The sequence below is a fragment of the Crocodylus porosus genome, unplaced genomic scaffold, assembly GCF_001723895.1.
Source record: "Crocodylus porosus isolate Cpor-Errol unplaced genomic scaffold, CroPor_comp1, whole genome shotgun sequence".
Lineage (NCBI taxonomy): Eukaryota > Metazoa > Chordata > Crocodylia > Crocodylidae > Crocodylus > Crocodylus porosus.
In genome coordinates, this window is record NW_017728942.1 from 3540163 (window position 1) to 3565136 (window position 24974).

A 24974-nucleotide genomic window follows, 5' to 3' on the forward strand; every position below is an offset into this window, starting at 1 on the left:
AGCTTTGGTCCCCAATTAGATTTGGTGGAGATTCAGCCCAATTCGGTGGCTGAATCTCCAAATCTGAATCGAATCAGAGGACCCTTTAATCTCTCTGAATCGAATCAGAACCCTCCAAATCGATTCGGAGAGATTCAGAAAGATTCAGCAATTTGGACATAGACACAGCTTTAAACATTTTTTCTACACATGTCTAGGTAGCGGGTGGCTCGTGAATGCTGGGATGCTGGGATGCATGGAGCATCCCATGAAAGCATGGGGAGTCTCCAATGAACTCAGCAGCAGACCTGGAGGAGGACCAGAAGTACTTCCAGTCCATTTCTGGGTCCATCGGGGAGTGTGCTGTGGCCCCCTGTGCCTCCCCTGCTCGATGACTGGTGCCTCCTTGATCTGCAGTGGACACCCAGGGTCCCCCCGTGACCAATTGCTGAGCCAGAGAGGGCATGGGGGGGGCTCCCAGGGTGCTCGCTGGTGGACCCAGAAGTGGACTGGAAGAACTTCTGATCCAATTCCAGGTTCGCTGCCAACACACGGAGCCCCCCCCCCACCCCCGCACTCCTGTCGGATGTTCTATGCACCCCAGCACTGCAGCGATCACAAGCTGTGCTGGTACCTCAAGGTATGTAGAAAAAACATTTAAAGCTGTGTCTGTGTCTGAATCAGCATTGAATCTTCAGATTCGGATTCAGCCAAATCAAATCTGGACAGTGATCTGAATCAATGAATTGAATCACTGCCACTGATGTGGGCCCAATCTGAATCCAAATCAAATAGGGCCTGCTTCACACACCCCTACTACAGACTTAGAATTATGCACATTAATCTCAGGATTTCAACTGGCCCATTTGTAAAAAGAACATAAGGCAACATTTCTGTACCTCACAGGAGTTTCCTGAAGCTTAATTGTTGCTGATTGCCCTTGACTGAAACATACTTTATGGGTGAAATTTACCCTTAGGCAGGCAGCAAGTCAGCCCAAAGCTGACTCATCACTTAAACTCTCTGCAGAAATAGGTATTCATCCTGCAATGGCAGTGGAAGTATCCGAGGACAGAATATAACTATTTGCAATGTCATTCCAAACATTTCATTCTTTTTTTAAATTGTATTTTGCATCAAAAAGAATTACACTGAGGTTACAACAGCATATTTACTTGTGCCAGATACACTAATATCGTCGCTTGTAAACTACAACACTTGGGTTTAGTGCTACAAAACCTTACTCCCACAAGCAGTCCATATTCAGGTAAGCAAAAGCTAATTGCATGAATTTGTGAAGGGCTTCCAGGAAGAAGTTCCCTATTGTTGCCTAGAGGTTCCTGGAAAAAAATGGGCAGTTCAGTTTTATATGATTGTGGCTAGAGTCTAATACTATCTGCTGGTCAAGAGATATCTACATCAAGCAGACCACGGGCCACTGCCAATGTAAAGATGGCTGCCCAAGACCACCAGTCAGTAGCAAAATCGAGGGGGTGGACTAAACCACCACCCCATGCCTTTAACTGACAAAGGCTTTTGATACCTTTGACTAGTCCCTACACTAATCAAGCTAAAACCATTATCTCAGAATGGCTTGTGACTTTACAGCTCTGTGGTTATCATGCCCTTACCTCTGTCCCTATCATACCACAACAGTGGAACTTTTTAACCCCGCTATGGCCTGGGCTAACATAGGCTGCATGTCTAACAGCATATACTAAAAAGCATTCTCTTTTACCAACTATGTGCCCATGAAGCCACCATGTGTGAGGTCCTATATTCCCTTCCAACTGTATAAAGCCACATAAATTATGTGATGTGTAACTTGGTTTGGTAGGATTCGATAAACATCGATTTCACCTGACAGTCACAGACTGAAAGAAAAAAATATTTCCATTGAAATTTATAGAAAGGGGACGGAAAAAAAAAAAATCCAAGATGGGGGTAAGGAAACCTAGAGCAGGGGGCGCTGCACACGCATGAGCGCACACACACAACAAGTAGCCGCTGCAGGCGGAGTCGCGGAGCCCTGGCTGTGCTGCCCGTGCACTGCTTCTTTGGCAGTGGCTCACGGATCAGGCACCAAATTCCTGGCCTGGCCCTTGAGTGGTTGCGGAAGGAGCCAAACTCCCAGTGAGCCCAGCTCAGCCCCCATGGGATCGGGTATGGTATGAATCTGTTGTATGTATTCCTCTTTTAGGTGTTCAGTTTGCTTGTGGTTCTTCAGAGGCATCAAGAGCAGTGACTTCTTGAGTACAGGAGTGAGCATTTTCTAGCTTTTGTTGTTCTACTGCAAATGCCTGGTAGGTTATCGTTAACGTATCCTTTGTTTTTTAATTCTTTTTGCCTAATACCATTTCTCTTTTGCCACAGGTTGCATTTACATTTGAACAGTAGTAAATAAAGCTAAAAAACTAGTGCACATTTGTGACTTACGGTTGTATGCACAGAATATATTTTTGTTTACTCAATATTAGCAGGGCAAAAAATTCTAGTTTATTAGCCAAAACACAGCCTACATTCCTGTTGTTAATAGGTTTGCATAAGAAGTGTGAAAGCAGTGATGTAAATACTAAATGTTCCTCCTCTGTCCAAAGGATGAGGTGTTCAGCCATTGAAAAGTTTTAAGCTGTCCTCTGAGGTTACACATATTCTGCTTTCTGCATCTACATTTAGTTGCGGGGGAACTCTGGAAAGTTTCCTGTTAGCCCTTTTCTGCTTCCTAGAGGAAGAAACAGTTGTATGTCAAACTATAAATTGCTGGGAAGCCCTTGCTGAGTGCTGGTATACAGACAATGTAGGTCCCTTGGGGACTTTCAGTCAACTCAATGACCTATAGCTGCATGCACTGCATTTCTTTAAATATTTTTCAGGGCTGCTACAACTACATTGGCAGGTGATGTAGAGTTAGGGTTTGTACATTGGCTTGCTATTCATAAGGAGTGTGGGGAAGGAAGCGGGGAGAGTTTCTCTCTGCCAGTCTATTTTGCTGAGGCTTCTGGATGATCAACCAAAACTGAAGTGAAAGCTAGGCTCTCCTGTTCCGATTAAAGTATTTCAGTTAACAACAGTGGCACTCACATTGTGGGCAAAAGGTTTAATGTTTGCTCTGCAGCAAACACCTTTTGAATGGGGTTACGAGGGACAGAAGCCAACACAGAGGCCTTAATCCTGAACCACTGAAGTCAGTGAGAATTTTGCTACTGACGGCAGTAGCCCACTGAGACAGTGAGCAGCACTTTCAAGATTTCATATTTCAAAATCTGTCAAGTTTAACCTCCATTTCTTATAAGTCAACACATAGCCCAAACATAAAAGATACCAAAAGTGACATATAGACTAACATACCTACTGATTAGATAAGTCCCCACCAATGGTACATTCACCTGGGGTCTTTACTTTCATGAACAGGGGGTTGCAGAATCAGTCTCTTTGACTACGATACTAAATTCCAGGCCGCAGGAAGACATGGAAGTGGTCAAAATGGCCAGGAATGTTGATTCATGAACAATATGACACCAGAGATGACATGACAAAGGTTTGGAAGTAGTCATTATTTTTTTTTGCAAATTAATCATATTAAAGCATTGCATTACCTTGACTCTAACGGGCTTTTAAAAAAACCATTCTCAGATACAAGGTCAACTAAGAAAAGTGGGGGAAAAAAGGGGTTTCTGAGGTTAAACAAGGGACGTCTCTGAAACTCGTGGGCTCTGATGAAATAGCTTGTTTGAGAAAATTGAAACATGTCTTTCATGGTAAGCTCCACTCAACAGGAAAGCTTCATTCCCTCTAAAGGGGTTAGACTGCCTTGCCAAGGAGGTGCTCAGATATTAATATTTTTTAATTAATGCTCTAGGATATTCACACAAAGACATAGATATTGACTACAATGTGTGAATATTTTTAATTGGAGGGGACTATGCCAACTGAGGCACAAAACTAGTAAAATCTGTTCGAAATAATAAAAACAATAATAAAGAAAAAGGCTAGAGAGGGAAAAAAAGCCCCAAAAAGAAAACTATTTAGTTAAAAGAGACCTCCCAGGGCTCTGGAACTAATGTAAAGGTAGAAAAACATGAACATTATCATGACCATCACGGATGCTGTTCAGGGACACAGGGATCTCAATGCCACAGAAATAGCAGTTGTATTCAGGCCTATTTTGCATGATTCACATATAAATGAAGGTGATTCAGATTTGGGGAATGTAATGATCCACAGCAAATCATATGCCTGTTAAACACTGCATATTGCTGTTTATGATATAGGTAGGCAATAGAGAGTTAGAAAAAAATTAAGGCCTTTTTCTTACGTCTAGAAAACAATGACTTAGCCCCAGTTGACCAAAACACTTAAACGAGTGCTTAGTTCCTACCCACTTCAACATAAACAATTTCCCTAGGAAAATGAAGATCAAAGGTTTCTTGTAGATTTTCCCCCTGGGGCTATTTTCCCTCTTCCGTTTCTTGTTACTTGATTTTAAATCTCATTTTAGGATGTTATTTTATTTTTCCCCTTCCCTCTCTTAGGCCCCCAGTCCTGCAAACACTAATGTGTGTTCTTAACTTTAAGTATGAGTAGTCCCAGGTAACAGGATGTCAAAGGGAAAAAGTGATGTGCCCAAAGCTGAGCAGGTATCTAAGTGCTTGCAGGTTATAAGTACTAGATCCACAAAAGGGCTTTTGGTGCCATTGCTCAGCACTGCAGCACCTAACTTCTGGGTTCTCTGCCTAGTGGAATTCACAGTCCGGATTTAGGCACCTCAGCTACCTCTGCAAAGCAGTGGGTGACGTGATCCTCAGAATGAGTGCCCTGAGCTAGGTCATTAGCAATGCCAAGGAGAGAGGTACTGCTTAAACTTAAAGCACTGCCTCTCAGCGAGCTAGGCACTAGGGGTGTGCAAAGTGGGCTCATTTCAATTCAGATTTGGATTTAGCTGGAATTGGGGACAGCTATCTGATTTGTTGATTTGGATCACTGTCCCCAATTTGATTTGGCCGAATCCGAATCTGAAGAGCCGATGCTGATTCAGAGAATCAGCAATTCAGCCACAGACACAGCTTTAAATGTTTTTTCTACATAACTCAAGGTACTAGCGTGGCTTGTGAACTCTGCGATGCTGGGGTGGATGGAGCATCCCACAGGAGTGCGGGCAAACCCCGCCCCCCTCCATGCTCAGCGGCGAACCCAGAAGTGGACCAGAAGTAATTCCAGTCCACTTCAGGGTCCACCAGGGAGCATGCCGGGGGCCGCCACCCATTCCCCTCTGGCTCAGCAATCGGCTGCGGGAGGACCCCGGGTGGCCCCCCAAACCCAGGAGGCACCGGTTGCCAATCCAGGAGGGTGGGGGGGGGGCCCCCCAGCATGCTCTCTGGTAGACCCAGAAGTGGTCCAGAAGTGGGACGCTCCATGAGCCCCAGCATTGCCGCATTCATGAGCCACCTGGTACCCAGAGGCATGTAGAAAAAACATTTAAAGCTGTGTCTATAGCTGAATTGCTGAATCTTTCTGAATCGATTCAGAGGGTTCCAATTCGATTCGGAGAGATTAAAGGGTCCTCTGATTCGATTCAGATTTAGAGATTTGGCCACCAAATCAGGCCAAATCTTCACTGAATCAAATCAGCAACCAAAGCTTTGCACAGCCCTACCAGGCACTTAAGTCCACTTGGGATTCATAACTGTGAATCCTCTACTAGAGTCAGAGATCCAAGCCAGCCACTTCTCATCAAACATGGGAGGCACTGTACCCCCACTTTTGTCCAATAGCTCAGTATTCAACCCTCCTATCAAGCTGTGCCGCTCTCCACAAAGTAATTGAATATGCATTGGGATGAAAAATGATTTTATGGCTGAGTGATTTGGGCAGAGGTCTGGGCCTTATTACGTGCCCCTAAATGTATTTTGGACTCACGAATTTCCCTCTCCCGAGTGAGCAACATCATAACTAGGCAATAAAGTTGCACTCACTCACTACCTTTCTTGCCTGATGAAGTCTTTTATTCTAAGCACAGTAGTAGAGTTTCAACAGGAAGGGCCCAAATATTCCATGCCTCTAAACTTTGGGGTCTGAAAACCCAGGGGGGTGGAAAATGCAGGTTCAAATCCCCTTCAGGCAGAAGAGGGCTTAAAGCCAGATCTCAGATGGGTGTGCCAACCATGAGGCTATGGGGGAAAGGGGGCAGCCCTACCTCATCCTTGTGGTGGGTTCTCTGTGGGGGCTGATTCTGTAAAGATGCTCTGAGAATGGATGCTGGTTAAGGTAGATGAATGACTATCCTAAAGATCTCAACAGGATTTAGGCATGGGTTAGGTGCTTAGCTGTTCAGCATTGTCAAAACTTGGAAACTTTTCCATAAGGGACAAACATTTAGCCACCAGTGGTAGAGAAATAAATGCCTATGGACTTTAAAACATGGCTGAGCACAGGGTCTGGGAAGCTGAGTTTGACACAGGCAGCTCCAATAACAGTTTGGCTACATTTATGTATCTGTGCCCTTTTGCAGATCTAGCCCTCAGTGCCTTAGATGCTAAAGGTGAGGGAAGCACTAAACATTTCACTGAGGGCATGTAGCACCTACAGGATTGGACTTTTCAACCTAAAATAAGATAGGTAGCACAATCCTTGTTACTCAACATCACGTTTGGCACCAACAGAGAAAACAGTTAATCTATTCTGGCCTTGTAGTACCATTGTCTGTTTTCAAGGTTAGAGTATGAAAGACAACGGGTTTTTTTTACCCCTATAGGCTTTCACTCTCTTTATTTTGTTGAGCTTCTTCTAATTATTCAGAATAAAACCCATAGGAAAGCCACAAATGCAACCAAAGTATCTTTCCTTTTGAAATCATAGGCGGTCATCTTAAGGAGCCATCACTTAGACACTTCCTGACAAGTTTTCACTGTGCTTTTGTAATGCTATGTCCTTCTTGTCAGTGCAATTCAAATCTCAGATCATGATGGACTTCAGTAGCATATTACCTGAATCTACAACATTAGCCATGAAAAAGCATTCTTTATTGTACTACTACAGAGAAAAATAATAAAAAAAAACAAACTAGGCAGCCTTATTCTTTTTCCATTAATCATTATTAGTTGCAACACTTTAATAAATGCAGATGAGCACAAATTGTTGCTAAGCATTTTTCTCAGTGAGTAAATAGTCCACATTTCATTACAAACCAGATCATGCATTATTTAATAAAATTACAGTAAAAAAAAGAGCAACAAATTAAACCATCACATAGAAATTTATTCCTTGGGAGGGATACTTAAAATTAATTCAGAACACAGGATAGCAAAGAAATGTAATCAAAAGAGAATTTATAGAAAAGTTAAGATGCTTTCCCAAGCACCTTAGTATACAAAAACATGTATTTCTGCAAAAACATCTATTGATATGAAATGTAGAAACAAAATCTGGAATATGCACATAAGGGATACAGGATCGTAAGGGTCAAATTTTAAAACATTAGAAGTGAAAATGCAGAGAATCAGCTTTAACCAAATCCACACAGGAAAATGTTATCCCAGTGCAGAAGGCCAGCACATGCCTGGGTGGTATTTAAGCATCACTAAGGTCTATAAGGCAATAAGGTTCCATGGCACAAAATTTAAGAAAAATTGTTTTTTCCTTAAAATTGTTGTGCAGACTTTATGACATAAAGTGTGCAGAGGCCTTCTTAAATTCACCAATAAAGAAAGATATCCAGCCAAATAGTTCTTGAGAGTCTTGTTCTTGTGGCTCAGCAAATTTTACCTGCAAATTTGAAAGAAAATACACTGAATTGTTAGCAATATCCAAAAGTAAGATAACCCACAAAGGGTGTGGGAGGGAGGAGAAGAGGGAGGAGGTGGAGAAGGAGTGAGAGAAATTAAATATGCATTCACTATTACCACTTATACTACACTAACAATAGGAAAATGGCTCCAGTGCAACTGCAGCCATCTGCTGTCGGCGAGTAGGCACCAGTCTCTCTCCCTCTATCTCTCTGTCTGCGTAAGTCACAATGGGGAGACAGTCTGATCAGGAAGACCAACCCGTACAAAACAACGAGTGGGTGAGGCAAATGAGCCACATCCCCTAAGGGACTTCAGCAGTGTACCCAAATGAGAATCTTCCAGTCATTGGCCCCAATATTTCAGCTTTCAGGTATTCAGGTTTTCAATCAAGTTGCAAAATTGTCTGTGGAAAGTAGATGCTTGAAGGAGAGAGATTTCCTGTATACAAAAACCAGTGTTTTCATTCAAAAGCAGTTTTGATGGAAATCTCTCTTCTTTTTTTTTTTTAACCAGGCCTAAAGATAATCCACATCAGGTTCACTCTACAAGAGAACACCTACTAAAGCAGACAGATTATAAAGTCCAGTGCTCAGAAAGGGATTCAAGGCACAGATCTTCTACAACCACTTTCATACAAGTCCTCAAGCCTCAAGGCATAAGAAGTTTCTAAATCAGTTACTGGGATTTAATTAAAGAGGTTTTTCATCATTTTCAAGGGCAGCACCTTAATGTGACCAATAAGCTAAAGAATATATGGTGTTAGAATCAGCTTCCTAATTGACCAGGAAAAATCCAGAGAACACACTTAAAAAGCTTTAATAAGAACTTTAAAAAGGCATTTTGTGATCTTACACATCCTTATCTTGTCTGTAATTGAAAGCTACAAAGTAATTGAGGGCTACAGCTTTCCCAGGGCTGAATACTACGGTATTACAGACAGACAGAATGGATTATTTGAATTACTTGTCCAAGTGATTAACAATTTCCTCTCTTTCTTTCTCCCTCTATTTTATCTTCTCCCTCAAATCATAATCACCTGGACCACTTCCTACATACCACCATGTCTAGCACCTACAGAAATGGAAAAACAGCCACTTAAATATAATCCATATACAAATAAATGTAATATTATCCCTTAGTAGCTAATCAAAAGTTCTGACACTGTGTTCCTACTTGTACCTCCTAGAGGCTAAGAGCCCGCGGTCTTTGGACTATCTCACAACTCACCTGGGGTTGACAGTTACTCACTCAATGAGTAAGGAAATTCCTAGAGCTTAAGACCTGCTTTGGGAAGAGCTATGCTACAGGGAGCGACCCCTAGTTTCTCATTTATCCAACAGAAATGCCACACATTGAGGACATCATTGCTTTCATAAGCAGAACATAATAAAAATAAGCCTATAGATTTTTATTTTATGGATAATAGTGTCTACTGGTACCTGTAAGGTACTTTCAAGTCATGTATTCCCTGTAAATTAGTCAGGCATATTGCTCACTACTGCTGTTCACTTGATAGTCTGGCATTTGGGCAGATACTATTGTGCATTTACTTCTTTGTGTCCTATAAATGTACATCCTGGATTAAGATGCTCTAGAAAGAACGTTTTACTTTCCCAAACAGAAGGAAAAGAATAAACGCGCATTTTTTAAAACAAAAAAATTATAAAACCTCAAACCAACAACCAACAAGTTAACCTGGAGCCACTTTCAGCCCCCATGGAAGGGCCTGAGCCAGCTTTAAGTCTGTGGGTGTCTTACATGGGGGATGGAGGGGGACAAAGAGGTGGCTGACTGGAGTGTATACAGGTCAGATCCAAATTGGGGGTAGGAGAAGCAAGTTATATACAACAGTCCTTGAACCTGTCACTGCTTCTACACTACAGCTTGCCAAAGGATGACAATCAGGCAACTTCTGAGGCTTAAGGCTTGGTCCCCCTCCACCACAGCCAGTGGAATGAAAGCATCATCTTGAACAGTTCAGAAAAATGGAATTATTTAACAGATCTCTTTTGGGGCTGTAGCCTAAGATTTCTGATTCTGGCTGAGGCACATGGGAGAGGCAGGTTCAAACCCCCTTCTCTGCTTGATTCAAAGAGACTTGAATCCCAGATCACTCTGGGCCAGACACAGGAGAGACCTGAATCTTGAGATTCTGGTATCTCCAAACATTTTGCTGAAGAGATTCTGACCAGGTCTATTCAGGAGTAACTCAAGCCTAAATTATATGTAGAGGGTGACAATTCTTCCCTACTTTTTCTATTTTGCTGCAGATGCTGGACTGACTCCTTGGGCGTGCACTATAATTCAGATTTGCCTTGCTGCACAATGATGAGCATGCTCTCCTGCTTCTAAAAGGCTACAAGAGACACTGGGAGACCTTTGTATGTTGCTATAATGTTGCATTAGTAAAACATTTTAATTAATATGTCCCTGGTCAAACATCACTTTCATCTCCTATTCCTACTCAGATCAGGTCCCTGGAGGTCTCTCACAAGCTTCATAACATTCTGCAACATTTTGCTCTACTGCAGGATGATACAGACTCTCAGTGTTAAGCATTTCTATGCACCTAATTAAAAACCCAAAAAGATTTAGGGGTGGGACCAAGCGCCCTGAGCACAGGACCAGGATGCATAAATCCAAAACTAATGCTAAACATGCCTTTGGCCACAGGTGATTCACCAAACCTAGCTCTTTTCTTAAAATCTCCCAGTGTTGATTGGACTATTCCACATGTCTTACTGAATGGTTGAAGTGCTGCCGTAGGACAGTCACTGGTATCTTTACCGCTGTTATCCTCTAACTGAATTTGGAACGAGCCAGTAACCTCCGTGGTAAAAATATCAGTGTGTGACACCAGTCTTCTTGGTGTTGCTATTAATCCCAGCGTCCTCCCAGTATTTGGGACCCAGCAGAGTTGTTTCTGCTAGGAGGAAGAACTGAAGGCAGTGTCATTCATTGTTATTCAGTCTTCATTGTTTACAAAAAATAATTTCTAATGTTCTGTTTCCCCAAACACAGGAGGAAACAACACAACCCGTTGTCCTTGCTGAGAAATGCAAGTCTGCTTTCTGATTATTTTTATGCCCAAATTGCTCTTCCCTCGCTCATTTTTCAGGGGCAACCTACCAGCTTGTCTCCTAGTTTTTCTGGTTCTGAGACAAACAGCTATAAACAAATCAATCCTCTACCCTGTGTTCAGTCCACATGGCCCAGCCTCTGCCCTGGCCTTGGATATGATCTCAGACCTTGGATGGCAGCTTCCGTTTTTTCAGCTATCACTAAAGAAAGGTCATTTAATTGCCCTCTCCTTTAGCCTAACTGGAAGATGCCTGTCACACTGGGCAGCTTCAACAAGGCTCGGCTATGGATCAACAGACATGCTTGCTGCACCAAATGCTGGGAATGAAGCTATAAAAATGGAGCTGAACTGGAGACAGCACAATAGCAGGTCTTTTAAATGCCAGTACAAGCACAGCCTTAAACTTTCTCCTTTATTTCTGCTCCCTTCCCTGCCACTACACCCACCCCTGTACTGCTCGGATAATAACTTGGTATACTTCGCATAGGTCCTATGAATCTTCACTAATTTTTGCAAAACTCTGAAGATGAAAAAATTCTTTATACATGCTAAATATTTACTCATTATGACCTTTTAAATTCAACTGTTATAGCAGATAACACAACCTCAGTTGTGCACAACTTCCAGGGTTAACAATCCCAACAGCAGCAACTGATTTTTTCATTACTCTGAAGCAGCAAAATTGACTGACCCTATTATAGCAAGTTCCTCTTTTAATGAACTTTTCTTCCAGTCTCATGGGGATTTGTTATAATGAGGCTGTACTGTACTTTTAAAAGTACTGAGCACTTTTATTTCTATTTGACATCAACAGGAGCTCGAGGCACACAGAACCTTTGAAAAATCAGACTCGAAACTGTCAGAGAAACCAGCCAAATATTAATTCAAGCCATTCTGCTACTGATCTATGCAAATGTCAGATGTGGAATTTCTTATCACAGTTACACATAAATTCCTCTACATACAGGGAAAACTTATATATAAGAAAACTTATATATAAGATGCGTGGGTTGCATTTACAGAAGACTGTATTTTTTAAAAGAAGTTGTTTTTTTTTTTAAATGTAGATTTCATTCAATTATATTTTAACTTAGCATGTACCAATGTGTCACTGTAAAGCTTCTTCATTTCATCACATTTTTTTGACAGCTGGGAAAGGTTTCCTTCATACTTCTGAATTAGATCCTGCAGTAAAAAAAAAAACACAAAACCACAATCTCGAGCTGACACAGGAATATAAACTTGAAGAAATACTCAAGAGCAGTGAGGTAATTCATTGATAAAAAGGAAAGAAAACAGGTCAAATTTCCCAAATGCCATAAGGAATACAAGATGTACAAAATATAGGCATCCCGTCAAACTCCTGTATGTGAGCTCAATGACCTAATGCTGAATGAGAGAATCTCATAATGGGAGGCCTCTGGATTTGGCTCAATGATGTTATGCAAGTCCATTAAAAATTTACAGAATTAAAAAAGGAAATTAAGAATGACAGAACCACAATTTTAGAGGATTTGTCATCTTGTGCTTAATCACCCACTTGTACAGAGGTGACACGCTCTAACACATGTAAATGCAGATGTTAGTGCATCATAAATGGACGTGCCCTCTGCTGCAAGTCACCAATGGGGAGGCAGAGTTTGCAAATAAGTCTTTAAAAAGCTACATTTTGAAGTGGGGGAAGTTTCCCAACAGCTGTTCTCTTCCAATCAGTTTTATTAGAATGATGAAACATGATTAGAATCATTTAATATTGATCAAGGAAAGTAGGGGCTTCATCAGGAGACTACATCTGCCCTGTCTAAGGGAGAGCACTACTGTTGGGTTGCCCCTGGGGAAGGCAGGTGGAAATTAGTGACTTGGACAGTCAGCAGTCTCTCTGCCAACCTTCCTGCTGTTTGGGGCCAGAGAAAGTGATGTCAGGTTTATACCAGCTTTTCCTTAATGTACTGCTTTAGCAGAGCCAGCATGTGACTAGTGGAGTTGAGAGGGTTTGCCCATTCCCCATCCCTCCCAGTCTGCCTACACAGGAGGGGAAAGAAGAGACATGCAGCTACTTATGACATGGGGTAGTCATCAGAGAGAAGTTAAACTCACTTTGAACCCCCAGATGCCCTTGGGCTTCCCACCAGGCTCTGACTCAGCCCAGATCAAAAACGTCTTACATCTCTTACTCCTCATTTATTTCCAGTCCAAAGTGAGTTTTTGATAATACATTACCTTTAGTTCTTTGCAGAACTGGGAGTCGCAGGTTGTTGCCTTGATTGTCTTAGGTTTGATAAGCCTTCTGCACTGAATAACATTTTCCAATTCCTTTTTTAAAACTAACCACAAAATAGGAAGGAAATGAGACATTTCTTAAGTTTAAAAGACAGCCATGCCTCATGGAAAATTAGGTATTCACAGATCTGTATCAGGTTTATATACATGCTGCATCATTATACTTTTAATTAAAATCATGGGCCCATCCTGTATCCTGAAATAGGCATGGCTCCTATGTTAAAAAAAAAAAAAGGCTGCAAATAGGTAGTGACCATATCATAACAAAAGGAGCAGAAGTAACACTGCACAAGCCACCATCCATTTGGTGTTTCCTGGCATTTGAGTATCTTGCTTTGTAACCTGAATAATGTTCTCTTTAGCTATGTTATTTTAAAAGAAAAAGGCAAATCCAAATTCTATTATGTGTACCAGTTACAGCCTCCTCCCGCACCACACAGGCCTGAGCCTCCAGTACCAACAGTACCAATGGCTACCACGTGAGCTACAGGCACAACTCCATTAGATGGAAGCAGGAAAGCTATTAGCTCAGAAATTAAATGAAGTATTGGACTGAGGGGCTGGCTAGTCCAGCCCTCTTTCTCCCACCCTTTTTCAGGTCTTATCTTCCCTCTAGCCCAGTGGTTCTTAACTTCATTAGTTTCAAGGTACCCCTTGCTACACTCAAGGCACCCCTGAAAAAATGCCAGTTCTTTCTTAGCTTTCATGCACTTTTTGAGTCTGGAAAAATAATAGAGCATTTCTTCTGTTGCAAAGAACTCAGAAAGATCACAAGAAGTCAAAATGGTTTGGAAGTTATGGATTCCTATTTGAAATCCTTGGGTTGGCCTTGTCAGTCATACATATTACACAGGTGTTTGCACACCTAACAATGTTAACCCTGAGTGGCACCTGCAAAAGCATCTCATGGCGCTCTGGCTGAGAGCACTGCTCTAGACCCTCCCCAATCTATACTGCATTTGGCCTACCGCAGTTTGCTCCTTACCATGGTTTCATAGGGGTACAGTCCCATTTACTGAAGGATGGCAGCGTAACTCAAACAACTTCTTGAACTTCATTACTTAACCATACTAGGTTTTCCCTTGCCTCACTGAATGGCTCCTTGACTCAGTTATGGCAGTAATTTTGATAACACACCTGTATCACTTAACATCTTCAGTTTAAAGCAAACTTAATGGATTTCTCTATCATGGCCGGTATTTTTTTGATCGTTTATTTCTAAACCACCTGGACATGCTTATATATTTTTTTTTTAAATTCCTCAGAGTGATGTGACAGGTTAAATATCACCATAGCAACACCTTACCTCAATATTTTTGAACCTTTCCCTCTCTTTACAAACTACAAAATGAGCGCAATGAAAACCTGTTCCAAATGACTGCACAACACATGAAAGTCTTCTGTGAATTTAGAAACCATATTTACATACCATCAACTTCAGCACTGAGACCTTTGATAGAAGCTGGAAAGGAAGAGAAGCAGGGATGGGGAGAGAAAGACATTAAGAAATATCATTCACACTATGAGAGGGCGGGGGTTTCAGCAAAAGGGTTGGGTTGGTTTTTTTTATCTTCTTACCACCAGGCACAGCTTCAAATTCTGTCAACTCCTGAGGAAATTTAGCCAAATCAGGCTCATGTAAGAAGATCTGCTCCACAAGGGCATGAAGCAAGGTGATTGTCCTCTCCTTCCCCCGCAACAGAGATAACTACAAATAGAATACAGCAATAATTGACAGCCTAGGCTATTATACCTTTTTAAAAATTTGAAACAGCAGAGATGTTGAAAGCTCCTAGCTAAACTTGACAAGAATAGAAAACACAGTCGAATTAACCGTCTTCTCAATCTGCCATTCCACATACAATTGCTGTTAAACTGAACTTTTCATTTTCTAGTATCCCCAAACCTTCCCTGATCCTTTGTAGCATCTTCTTTGCAGGCATTTCTTGTTTTAAAAAAACTTAAAGCATCTTAATTGATTGCAATTGATTTTGCACCTCCAAATATGCTGTTGCTTCCAGCGCCATTTAAAAAGGACTATGTGGTGTTCACGTAGATAGTACGGTCCCTTAATCGAATCTGGGAAGATGCTCTGTGGCAGAAAATGATTTTGTAGACATTTTTCATTATGATAGATGTGGTATTACAGCAGCTATAAAAAAAATTCAAACTGTGTCTCAGAATTGTCACTAGCATTATAAATCACTCACTCATATATTAAAGTCTCCAGGGGGAAAAGAAATCTTTAAAAATATAAGAAAAACCCCAAACACCTCTTCTATTTACAGACCAGCCATAATTTGATAATATTCTTGGAGGTTCAAGGCAGCGTAGAGAATCTGTATTCATTTCTTAATTCTGGGATCAGGATATCATGCTCTGTTACTGCTGAGTGGAGGAGGGGAAAAAATTGTGCTTAGTGCCAACATATTCTGATGGCAAATCCTGAGGAGACAAAGGATGTTGCTTTGCAAATGATGGAAAATCCAGTCTGGTTGCCATGTAAATGTTAAGTACAACTCTTTAAGAGCCAAGGGCTAATATTGTTCCAGAGCAAGCATAAGACAAAGAGAGGAAAGATGCCTTTTCCTTATAGCATAAATATGGCTGCAGGAACTGGTTGCACTCCAGAATGGTTGGCAGGTTCGAATGGCCCTTTCTGGATGAATCAGCATGGCATAATCCTGTTACCCATGACCTTGGGTCTCCTGAGGAGCCAGGCTGGGGAGCAGATTGCTTATTGTGCAGTAGGTACCCCTAGTAAGTGCACTTCTGAGACTACCAGGCACCATTGCTCACAAAGTGCATCACCCACCCAGCACAGCTTTAACCAACTGGAAGGACATAACACGTTCAGTGCAGTTGCCAAGGCTCACTATTCCTTTTATTTTTGATCTATTACTTGTAAAACAGTGCCTTAAAATTATATAGCACCATTTGCTTCCAAAGGACCTTAAAAGTGCTTGAAGAATATTAAAACTGTACAGAGAAGCTGCTTCACCTACTGCTGAAATGCAGCCATTGGAATACTACAGCTGTTTCACAGGGCACAGCCCATGGCACAGGACAAGCTCTGCAGTACTTCATGGGAATGAAACTGCAGAAAGCAGCTTAAACAAGCTGGAACCTAGCCATGAGATGACTGCTGACAGTCCCCTCCTCCTAGCCATAGACTCTTTTCTATCATGGGGGTCTGTACTTCAGTTCTACATCTCCTCTGAAGGATGGCATCTCCTGTTCCTGTAGCACACGGCTTAAGCACTGTCATGTACTCTGAGGAACGCCTTGGGTTAAAACACATTAACTAACAGGATAATAAATATACTTCTGCCACTGCTGCAACCAAGGGCAGATGGTCATAGCCACTAGCTAAGACCTTTTTAAAAATGACTGTCATTGTCCGGGCTATGGGCAACCTTCTGTATCCCATGATATCAGCTAGTGTGCATTGCAACACAATGTTTTCAATGCAAGGAAAAAGGATCAACTCACTTTGGTCAAAGATGACAATCGAAATCCCTTGGCCTTCTCTCTTCCAGCCTTTTCATTTAAGTAGTTCCCAATGGCTAAGATGTACTCTAACACAGCGACAAAGCTCTGGCTGACTTGCAGCTGTTTGCATGCTCGGATCTTCTGGCTTATTAGCTGAAATACAGAAGTCTTGCTCAGCTGGAATGGGTACACTGATGTCTTTACCCTCCTTGTCAGCTCTAACCATACTGCAGAAAATGGATTATTGCTTTACTTGTTGTAAACCAACTTTGCATTACATCTCTTTTAGAGGATAGGTCTGAGCTTTTCATCAAGACCCCATTAAAATTCTTCCACCAAGACAGAAGGAGCATTGGCCTCATGCTTCCAAGTCATCCCTGCCAAAGGGACTTGCATCTTGTCTCTCAAATGTTTTTGAAGAGCAAATATTTTGCAGTTGGAATTAACCAGACTGCATAGGCATTACAGAAAATAGACAGCCTGGGCCCAGTAAAGGTCTACGTCCTTCATCCACTCTGGCCCCTTTTTAACTATACCAACTGAGCCTTACACTTTCCTATCAACACACTCTACATACGTTTTCTTCCCAGGAAAATAACAGAAAAGTAATACTTTCAAACAGCTGACTTGACAGTCAGTGTGAGCCTAGTGAAACTACCTCCCTTGTAGGATTCAAGTTACAAGTGAGATCTGCTTAAATCAGGAAAACAAGTAAGCAAATAAACTAGCTCAGGGCCTTTCTTGCAAATGCCACCAGCATGGCTTAACATAGGGAAAGGGCTTAACATTGGGAAAGTGAAACATGTGGGAAATAGGAAAGCCCTTTAAAAAGTACTGGCAGCACGTCAGAGATGTCCACAGGCTCCTGGAAGAAAATATGTGAATGGTACACTTGTACATGAAGTGAAATTCTATACAATATACATAGATGTTATTTGGCCCAAGTACTAAGATATCTTGGGAGATAATGTTCTACACAGTGAATAACAACGACCCTTGATTTTATTGTAAAGCAAAGCAATCATTATTTCTTTGTCCTCCCATAGGCACAATTATGTGGTGTCAGTGTGGAATAGAAAGCATGTTAACAGTCAGATATACAGGGTCCGAAATGTGTTCACTGCCCTCTGTCTGTTCCTCTTTTGCCCTCTGTTCACTGTTCAGATGGCTTCAATTAGAGCTGACCAGGAAACAATGACAATGGGTCACTGCAACTCTCAAAATGTGTTTTTTCTTCCAGCCGAATGAAAATGCAACCTTTTGATCATTCTCACAACAGCAGGATTATATAAAAAATATCTGCTTTGGGATCAAAACATGAGAGCAGCCTGGTACTTGGGTCACTGGCTATGAATTTGCAACATCTAGACTCAAACCTCTACTCAGCCTAAGAGCAAAGCTTTTCATTCCAGGTCATTCAGAGTTTTGGTTTCCCTCCACCCAGGCCAGAGTCCTAACCCTAAAAGTAGAAGACTCTCTGCCCATGTGTTGAAATCAATACATCTAAATGAAATGTGTTGGTCTACATAAAAGTGTTCCAATCAGTTCTAGATGCAAGATTATTCCTGAAGCTAAGGCACCCAAAATGCACAAAAAAAAAGATAAGTCATCTAATAGGGAGGTGCGCAGGCAGAAAGCCAGTTAGCTTAATTACTTTTGCTCCAGCTGGGCAATGGGAGGAAAAGACCCTGAGACAAAGGAAGACTCCAACCTCAGAATCTGAATTCCCCTTCTCCCTCCCTTCTGGCATGTCCACCTGAATGCCCTTCCCTCCCTACTGGTAAGACAAAGAGGGCAATTTTAAAACACGCTATCGAAGTTCGTTATAATATCCCCCAAAACACTGCAAAGTTACTCTTATGAGCTGTTCTATTTTAGACCATTGCTGCAGAACAGGGGTGCTCAACCCCTGGCTTGTGGGCCAGATCTGGCCTGCGGGGCACAAAAATTTGGTGAGAGGGGAGCAGTGGCAGCATCAATGACCCCTTTCCTACTGTGAAATTTCCAAACCTGAGGGGAGCCCCATGGGCTGGATAACATAGCCCTGCACACACAGCTAGATCATGGCATGTGGGGCCTGACCCTGCATGGGATCCAGCCTATGAACTGGTCCCATACCATTTATCCATGCCACAGGGCCAAAAGGTTGGGCACCACTGCAGTATTCCAGACAATGCAAACTAAAGATCAGATAGGATGCTTGGTTTGAGCTTTGTCTCATGTGATCCTGAGGTCCTGCTCTCTCCAGGTAGCATTTGGTGTTAATAAATCACAACAAATTTTGGCTCACCCAAGAGTATGTTGTACATACTAGCAGGTGGTTCATATTGCACATCAAATCTACCCCGCCTCTAATTCAGTTTCACATCAGTTACAACTCCCTTGGCTCTAAAAGCCATCAGCCATATAGATCAAAAACCTTTTTGAATAATGCAGCCAAATTACATCTTTTACATCAGGCTCCCGGCATTATTGCAATATGAACTGTCAACATTACAGCTGGAGATCTGCTCTCCCATGGAAAACAATCTCACCTCCTAAACACAGACTCTGTATTTGCATTGAGGACACCCGATGCTCCATATTTTAAAATCTAAATGGTGATTTTTAGTCACAGACAAGGAAGTAAGGTCTATCACTTACAGGGTCCAGATCGCCCATACACACTGGCAGTTCTCGGATTGTAAGCAAGAGGTCCAACCTTTGGCCTAAATGTGGAATTCTGCACATCTGTACAGGGTAGAACGGAAACAGAATCAATGGGGAAATAACAGGCCAGCATAGATCATATTCAAAAGTAACACCAATCTACCTAGAGACATAGACTTTAAAAATGCTGTTCTCAATTAATTTAAGGCCTTAAAATTTAAGGTATGTTATTGCATGTATAAAATGCATGTGCCAGATGAATGTGCAATCTGCACAAATTAGGAAAAGAATCACATGTTTGGCAACAATAAAATTAAAGCCAATGAAACTGTTTTTTTAGAAACAAAACAGCCAAAGCAAGTAAATCCTCCCCCCCCCCCCCACTATTTTTGGAGAGTGGAGGTGGAGGGAGGGCAAAAATCACAATAGAGTTTCATAATATTTGCTCTATTTCTATTTATCCCATCTCTTCTCCCTCCCAAGTGCCTTCTCTTACCCAGAGTCAGGCTGAAATTCAGTGTTAAATTACTATAAAAGAAAAGCAGTTCTAGCATTTTACCCCATCCTGAAAGAGAGAATTCCAGAAACCTCACTTTTCTTTACCTCTAACATAAACTGATCAACCACATGAAGTTCTGAAGGAGATCCTCTGAAGGACTGATACATCTCCATGTCTTTTGGAGTAGGCAGATATCTGCAAAACAAAGACTGGAAACTAGTAGAAGTCCTCTTTCATCGAACTGGTTGTCCATTCTACACAATGTATTTTATTCTACGTAGAGCGTTCTAACGGTGGAATGAGAAACTTAAAAGAATCTATGGCCATACACATATCCGGAGATTCTGGGTATCAGAGAACTGCATTCGTGTAGCCTGGAAAATGACCACCAAGAGATTAATAACATGTTTTCATCAGTAGCTTTAAATCTATTTACAAAGATGGGTTCATGCTATTATCTCCATTTTACAAATAATAAAGCTGAGGCACAGCGAGACTAAGGGCACCATTTTCAAAGGCATCTATTAATCTTGACTATCTCCATTGCAGGCCCAGTTTGAAGCCATGACCTTATTTTCATAGTTGCCAAGAACTTATAGAAACCTTTGAAATCAGCACCTATGAAAATTAGACTTTGGATATCTCAAGGTTGAGCACTCCAAATTAGTACAGACATAAATGACCTGCCCAAGGTAAAACAATGTCGATAACAAAACAGGGGATTGAGGTCAAGTTCCCAGGTTCCTAAATGAGTGGCCTATGATACTCACATGATATTCAATGATAACCCATGGCACTGAAACAAGGGTGACTTACCCGAGAGACGCAAAAAAGTCATTAAGCTGTATGAGTTAGGGCTGAACATGAAACGTTTGTCAGCAATTAAAATACTAGTATCACCAGAGATTAAAAACCAAGAATATCCCAGACCAAGAGTATCCTTCAAGTTTAATAAGTTTAGCCACATCTACATCCAAAAAATAAATACGTTCACAGCACCAAACTACTTGAGTGATATCTTAAGTCTTTTGTTGTGCCTGACAACAGTCTGAAATAATAGCCTCTCTCATAAAGGAAAAAATAATACCCATGTTTTTAACTAGCATGTGTGGGAAGAAATGTTAAGAATCCTAAACTAGTATCAAATATATTTTCTTTTTTCTCTGCAAACAGCTCATTCAAGTTGGAGCCAGTGTGATTAAACATTCATGGAGATTGGTATACTTTTTATTAGATACATGATGATTGCTTGAAAGGTAATAAAACATCACAAAATTTAACCCAGAGCTAATTTTACTAAAAAGGTAAAGCAGATACTTTAGCAGTTTAAATTCAGGACAAACAATGAAAAAGATAAAAAAAATCACAGTTGTCAAACTATTTAGCATATTTCAGTAGAATAACTGCTGGGTTTGGATTACAAAACAAATATTAAGGCTAGTCATAAAATATCTTCCTATCAAAGATTTTGAATTTTCATTATGAAAATTGAAAATGTTCAGCTACAACTGGAGTATTTTCAGGTTTTAGTGAAAAAGAATAATTTTTGTGAGATATATATATATATAATTGATTTTATATATAAGAAATATAAATATATATCTGTATATAATGTATATAATTTTTATATAGAGAATAAAACACACTGCAAATATTTTTATTTAGTCAAAAACAAAGTATTTTGTCAAATCTTTTTTACCCATGCCCGGATACATAGCCACATATCTAGAAATTTCCAAGTTTAAAGTTTCAAACAATGGAAGCCGTAAGTAAGAAAGTAAAGATTTAACTTTTCAGGGGTGAAGACACAAAGCTGTTCCAATTGAATACATATATAATTTAGGGAGGGGACAAAACCCTGAAGTTATGCTATTGACTTCCAGAATTCTGGATGAAGAATTGACGGAGATAAATCAGAAACTGTGTCTGGATCAAAAAGAAGACCTATATTTTTCAGGTAATATTCAACTGGCTTTACTAGTGCAATTAAAATATATAATATGCCACTTGACATTTTCTTGCATTTGGATTTCCCATTGAGGCTTACACACTGCAACAGGTTTTCTTTCCACAGCACAGAATTCTTCAAAGAAAAACTTCTGAGTCATTGCTAGCTAGGATCTTGTGATACACACCATATTTCCAAAATATTCAGAGCCCTGTTTTCAAAAGGGTGCATTTCCCATTTAGGCACCTAAAATGAAGTGGGCAGATTTTCAAAAGTGCTCACTGTCCTGCAGCTCCCATTGTTCACGATCCATTGTTCTGAAAAGAAACTGCTGAGTGCTGAACACTTTCAAAAATCTGCCCACTTCATTTAGGTGTCTGAATGGGAGATGTAGGATGTGGAGCTGTGAGGGAAATCTGGCCCTTGAATTCTGAAATGCATGTTATCTAATTCAATAACATTTTCAAAACTATTTTGTATGGGGAAAAATAAGCACTCAAATGCCTTCTTTTCCTCAAGAATTTTGTAAGCGTATTCCTAGGCTCTGACAATACATAAGCACAGAACACAATCCCGGACCTAATATAGCATCCAACACCTCACTCGGCCGTGGCTGTTAGAATAATTCTCTTCACTCTCACCACCACAAAAACAAGATTTTGAAAGCTAAAAAAGTTCCTATTGCACTTCATTATTATTAGCATTACTACTTAATGAGATAAAGCCCAGCTGGCATAAATAATGGACTTTAAGGTGTTGCACCAATTTAAGCTAGCAGAAGACATTGGTGTAATTCTGCAGTGGGCCTGACTTCTGAGTATCTGCAGAGGAGCAGGTGTCTACACACATTCAGCATCATTTTAGGGTGAAGGTATTGTTTAATAGCCAAGGACATTAAGAGATTGTTTAATATCAGCCACTTCTGCCAAGAAACACTCCTTCAGTTCCTTCTTATTGATTCCAGCAGGAGTTAATATCTTTCCAAGAGGAAAGTTACCAACAGATTAAATCTGCAACCAGGTTTGAAGTTGCCCCGAGTTCTTTTTCAGACTATGCAAGTCAGTAACATTGGTTCATTTTTGCCAGCTTATCATTTGTAGTCTTAGGCCCCTGGCTGGTGTTAAATAAATGACATGATTAAGATCAGGGGACTTTATATGGCCCTTCCCAAACTTTGTGGTTCCTACCATGCCAGCCATGAGTGGCAGGAGGCATAATGTATGGGATGAGGCATAATACTTCTCCAATTTCCTTTGTGCAACTATGGAGCTGTCCCAGCCCAATAATGAGGATCAGAAAGGCGGTGGCCCTGTTGTAGACCCAGGAGTGACCCCAGCCACAAGCTGGTTCAAGACTTGGGGGCCAGGGCTCACAATCAAGATGAGTCATGAGGCTAGTTTGAGACCCAGGGCTCTCAACCCTGGCACTAGAACAGCACCAGAACTACCCAGCTGCACACTAAGGGACCTGGGGCACCAGGACCCTGGCATCAGAAAGTGACTTTCTCCCACTCCATCTCTGCAACCAGCTGTTTGTCAGCATTGGGAGGAGTGCTACACATTCAATGTATGGTGATATATAAGACAGCCACAAAGATGTTCCACATATTTGAACATGTAGTACTATTACTATTTATGGCATGATTAACATCTTAATCTCACCTTAAATATAATATGTGCCAGGGACCTTATAGATCACCAATCGCATAGTGAGAGAATGCCACAACAGGCAGAAAGTATTTCATTAGGACAAATATCTGGCCAGTGTGTACCATGATCACGATAATGAACAATGGATGAGTAATACCTTCTATTCTTTTTTGAATAAGGTCTTTAAAACCAAATTGTGGTGCAATTAGTATCCTTCCATTAACTTCAATGGTGCAAACAATGGGCTCATAGACTGCATAAGAAAGTCGTTGGAAGTTTGCACCAGAATATAAAACACCTTGGAAAAGGTGTCAACGATAAGGGAGAATTGTTGATTGTCTAAATCCATTTACACTGTAGGCCAGCTTTCGTTCAAGCTTCACCTGCACAATGTTCTTATTCACACGTGCAACACTTTTACACACCTAGTTCTGGACACAAGATCTCATTCCATAAATGTTATCACTAGTGTTTAATGCAGACAAGTATCCTATGGGATGTTAGGATATGGACTACAAAGGCCAGATTTAAACCCATTCTCTAACCCTGAAGAGTACAGTTAAAATGCTTCAAAGCTTACCTCCAACCACGTTTTTCTCATGCCCCCCTATTATATAAGCTGCCCACCATTAGTTAACATAAATACATATTAAGTTTAAGACAGAATGAGCTGAGTGCCAGTATTAGACACACATTGGTGTGTATGTTTTATGAGAAAGATTTTCAAAAAGTTGGTAGCCCCACACCATGCTTGCAGGCTACTTAAAATGACACAACTCAATATCTACATGCTACAGACCTATACCTTGCTTGCGCTCCCTCTAAATATAAGTGACATTTTAAGACATTAAATATTCTGTGTTAATACTTAGTAGCAATAGAGATTGGATTTAAGATTCAGGTGTCCACAAACCCTCTTGTAAGACAAGCGCAGCTTGCCCTCTCCAAATCAAATGACAAACAACATTTGTTTACTTTCTTGCTTTCGCAAACAACTAATCAATAGGTTCGGCCATGGTATGGATTCTTCTCTCTGGAGATGGGTAATCCTACTGGTCCAAAACAATATTGTTTTGCCAATTTTACATAGATACTAGCATTGTTTTACCCATTTTACATAACTGATTGACCTCAAATTATGACTGACTTGATGTCACTTCCCCAAACTCCTGGTTTCCTGAAGCTTGCATCAGCAAGAGTATAGCGGTTGCTGATTTCCTTGTGGAGCCCTGATGGGGCACTTTTACATCTGCTCCAGGGGTAGGGAGGAGGAGATGCTATTGTTAGAGCAGCTCCAAAAGCCGCTCTAATTAAAGTGCCACAGCGTCTCGAGTATCTCCGCACTTCAAAATGGCAGCAGGGGTGTTTGAACTAAAGCTCATTTGATGGGCCTTAGTTCAAGTACTCCCACCACCACTTTGGAGCACAGGGACACTGATACAGGAGACACAGAGGCTGGCTGGAGCACAGTGATTACCATGCTCCAGCAGACTTGATTAATTGAGTCTTCTCCAATGCACTATAATTACAACACGTCAGAGGACAGCAGAGAGTGAAGTCTCTATGTGCAACCTAATTTTCAATGTAAGAACCATGATGCTTCAGGCACTTC

The 24974-nt window shown here is 41.1% G+C and overlaps 1 protein-coding gene across 1 annotated transcript in view; it reads right to left on the minus strand.

Moving 5' to 3' along the window:
* Positions 1 to 7041: 7041 nt before the first annotated feature.
* LOC109318769 (formin-F-like) overlaps positions 7042 to 24974 on the minus strand; it is a 57725-nt gene continuing 39792 nt past the window's right edge. The window contains exons 10-17 of the mRNA XM_019548162.1: positions 19870 to 19960; positions 19261 to 19347; positions 16618 to 16770; positions 14704 to 14833; positions 14555 to 14587; positions 13066 to 13169; positions 11947 to 12030; positions 7042 to 7740 (exon numbers count right to left, since the gene is read on the minus strand). Of these exons, the coding sequence (XP_019403707.1) occupies positions 7636 to 7740; positions 11947 to 12030; positions 13066 to 13169; positions 14555 to 14587; positions 14704 to 14833; positions 16618 to 16770; positions 19261 to 19347; positions 19870 to 19960 (787 nt within the window). The 3' untranslated portion in view covers positions 7042 to 7635. The remainder of the gene's footprint in view (positions 7741 to 11946; positions 12031 to 13065; positions 13170 to 14554; positions 14588 to 14703; positions 14834 to 16617; positions 16771 to 19260; positions 19348 to 19869; positions 19961 to 24974) is intronic.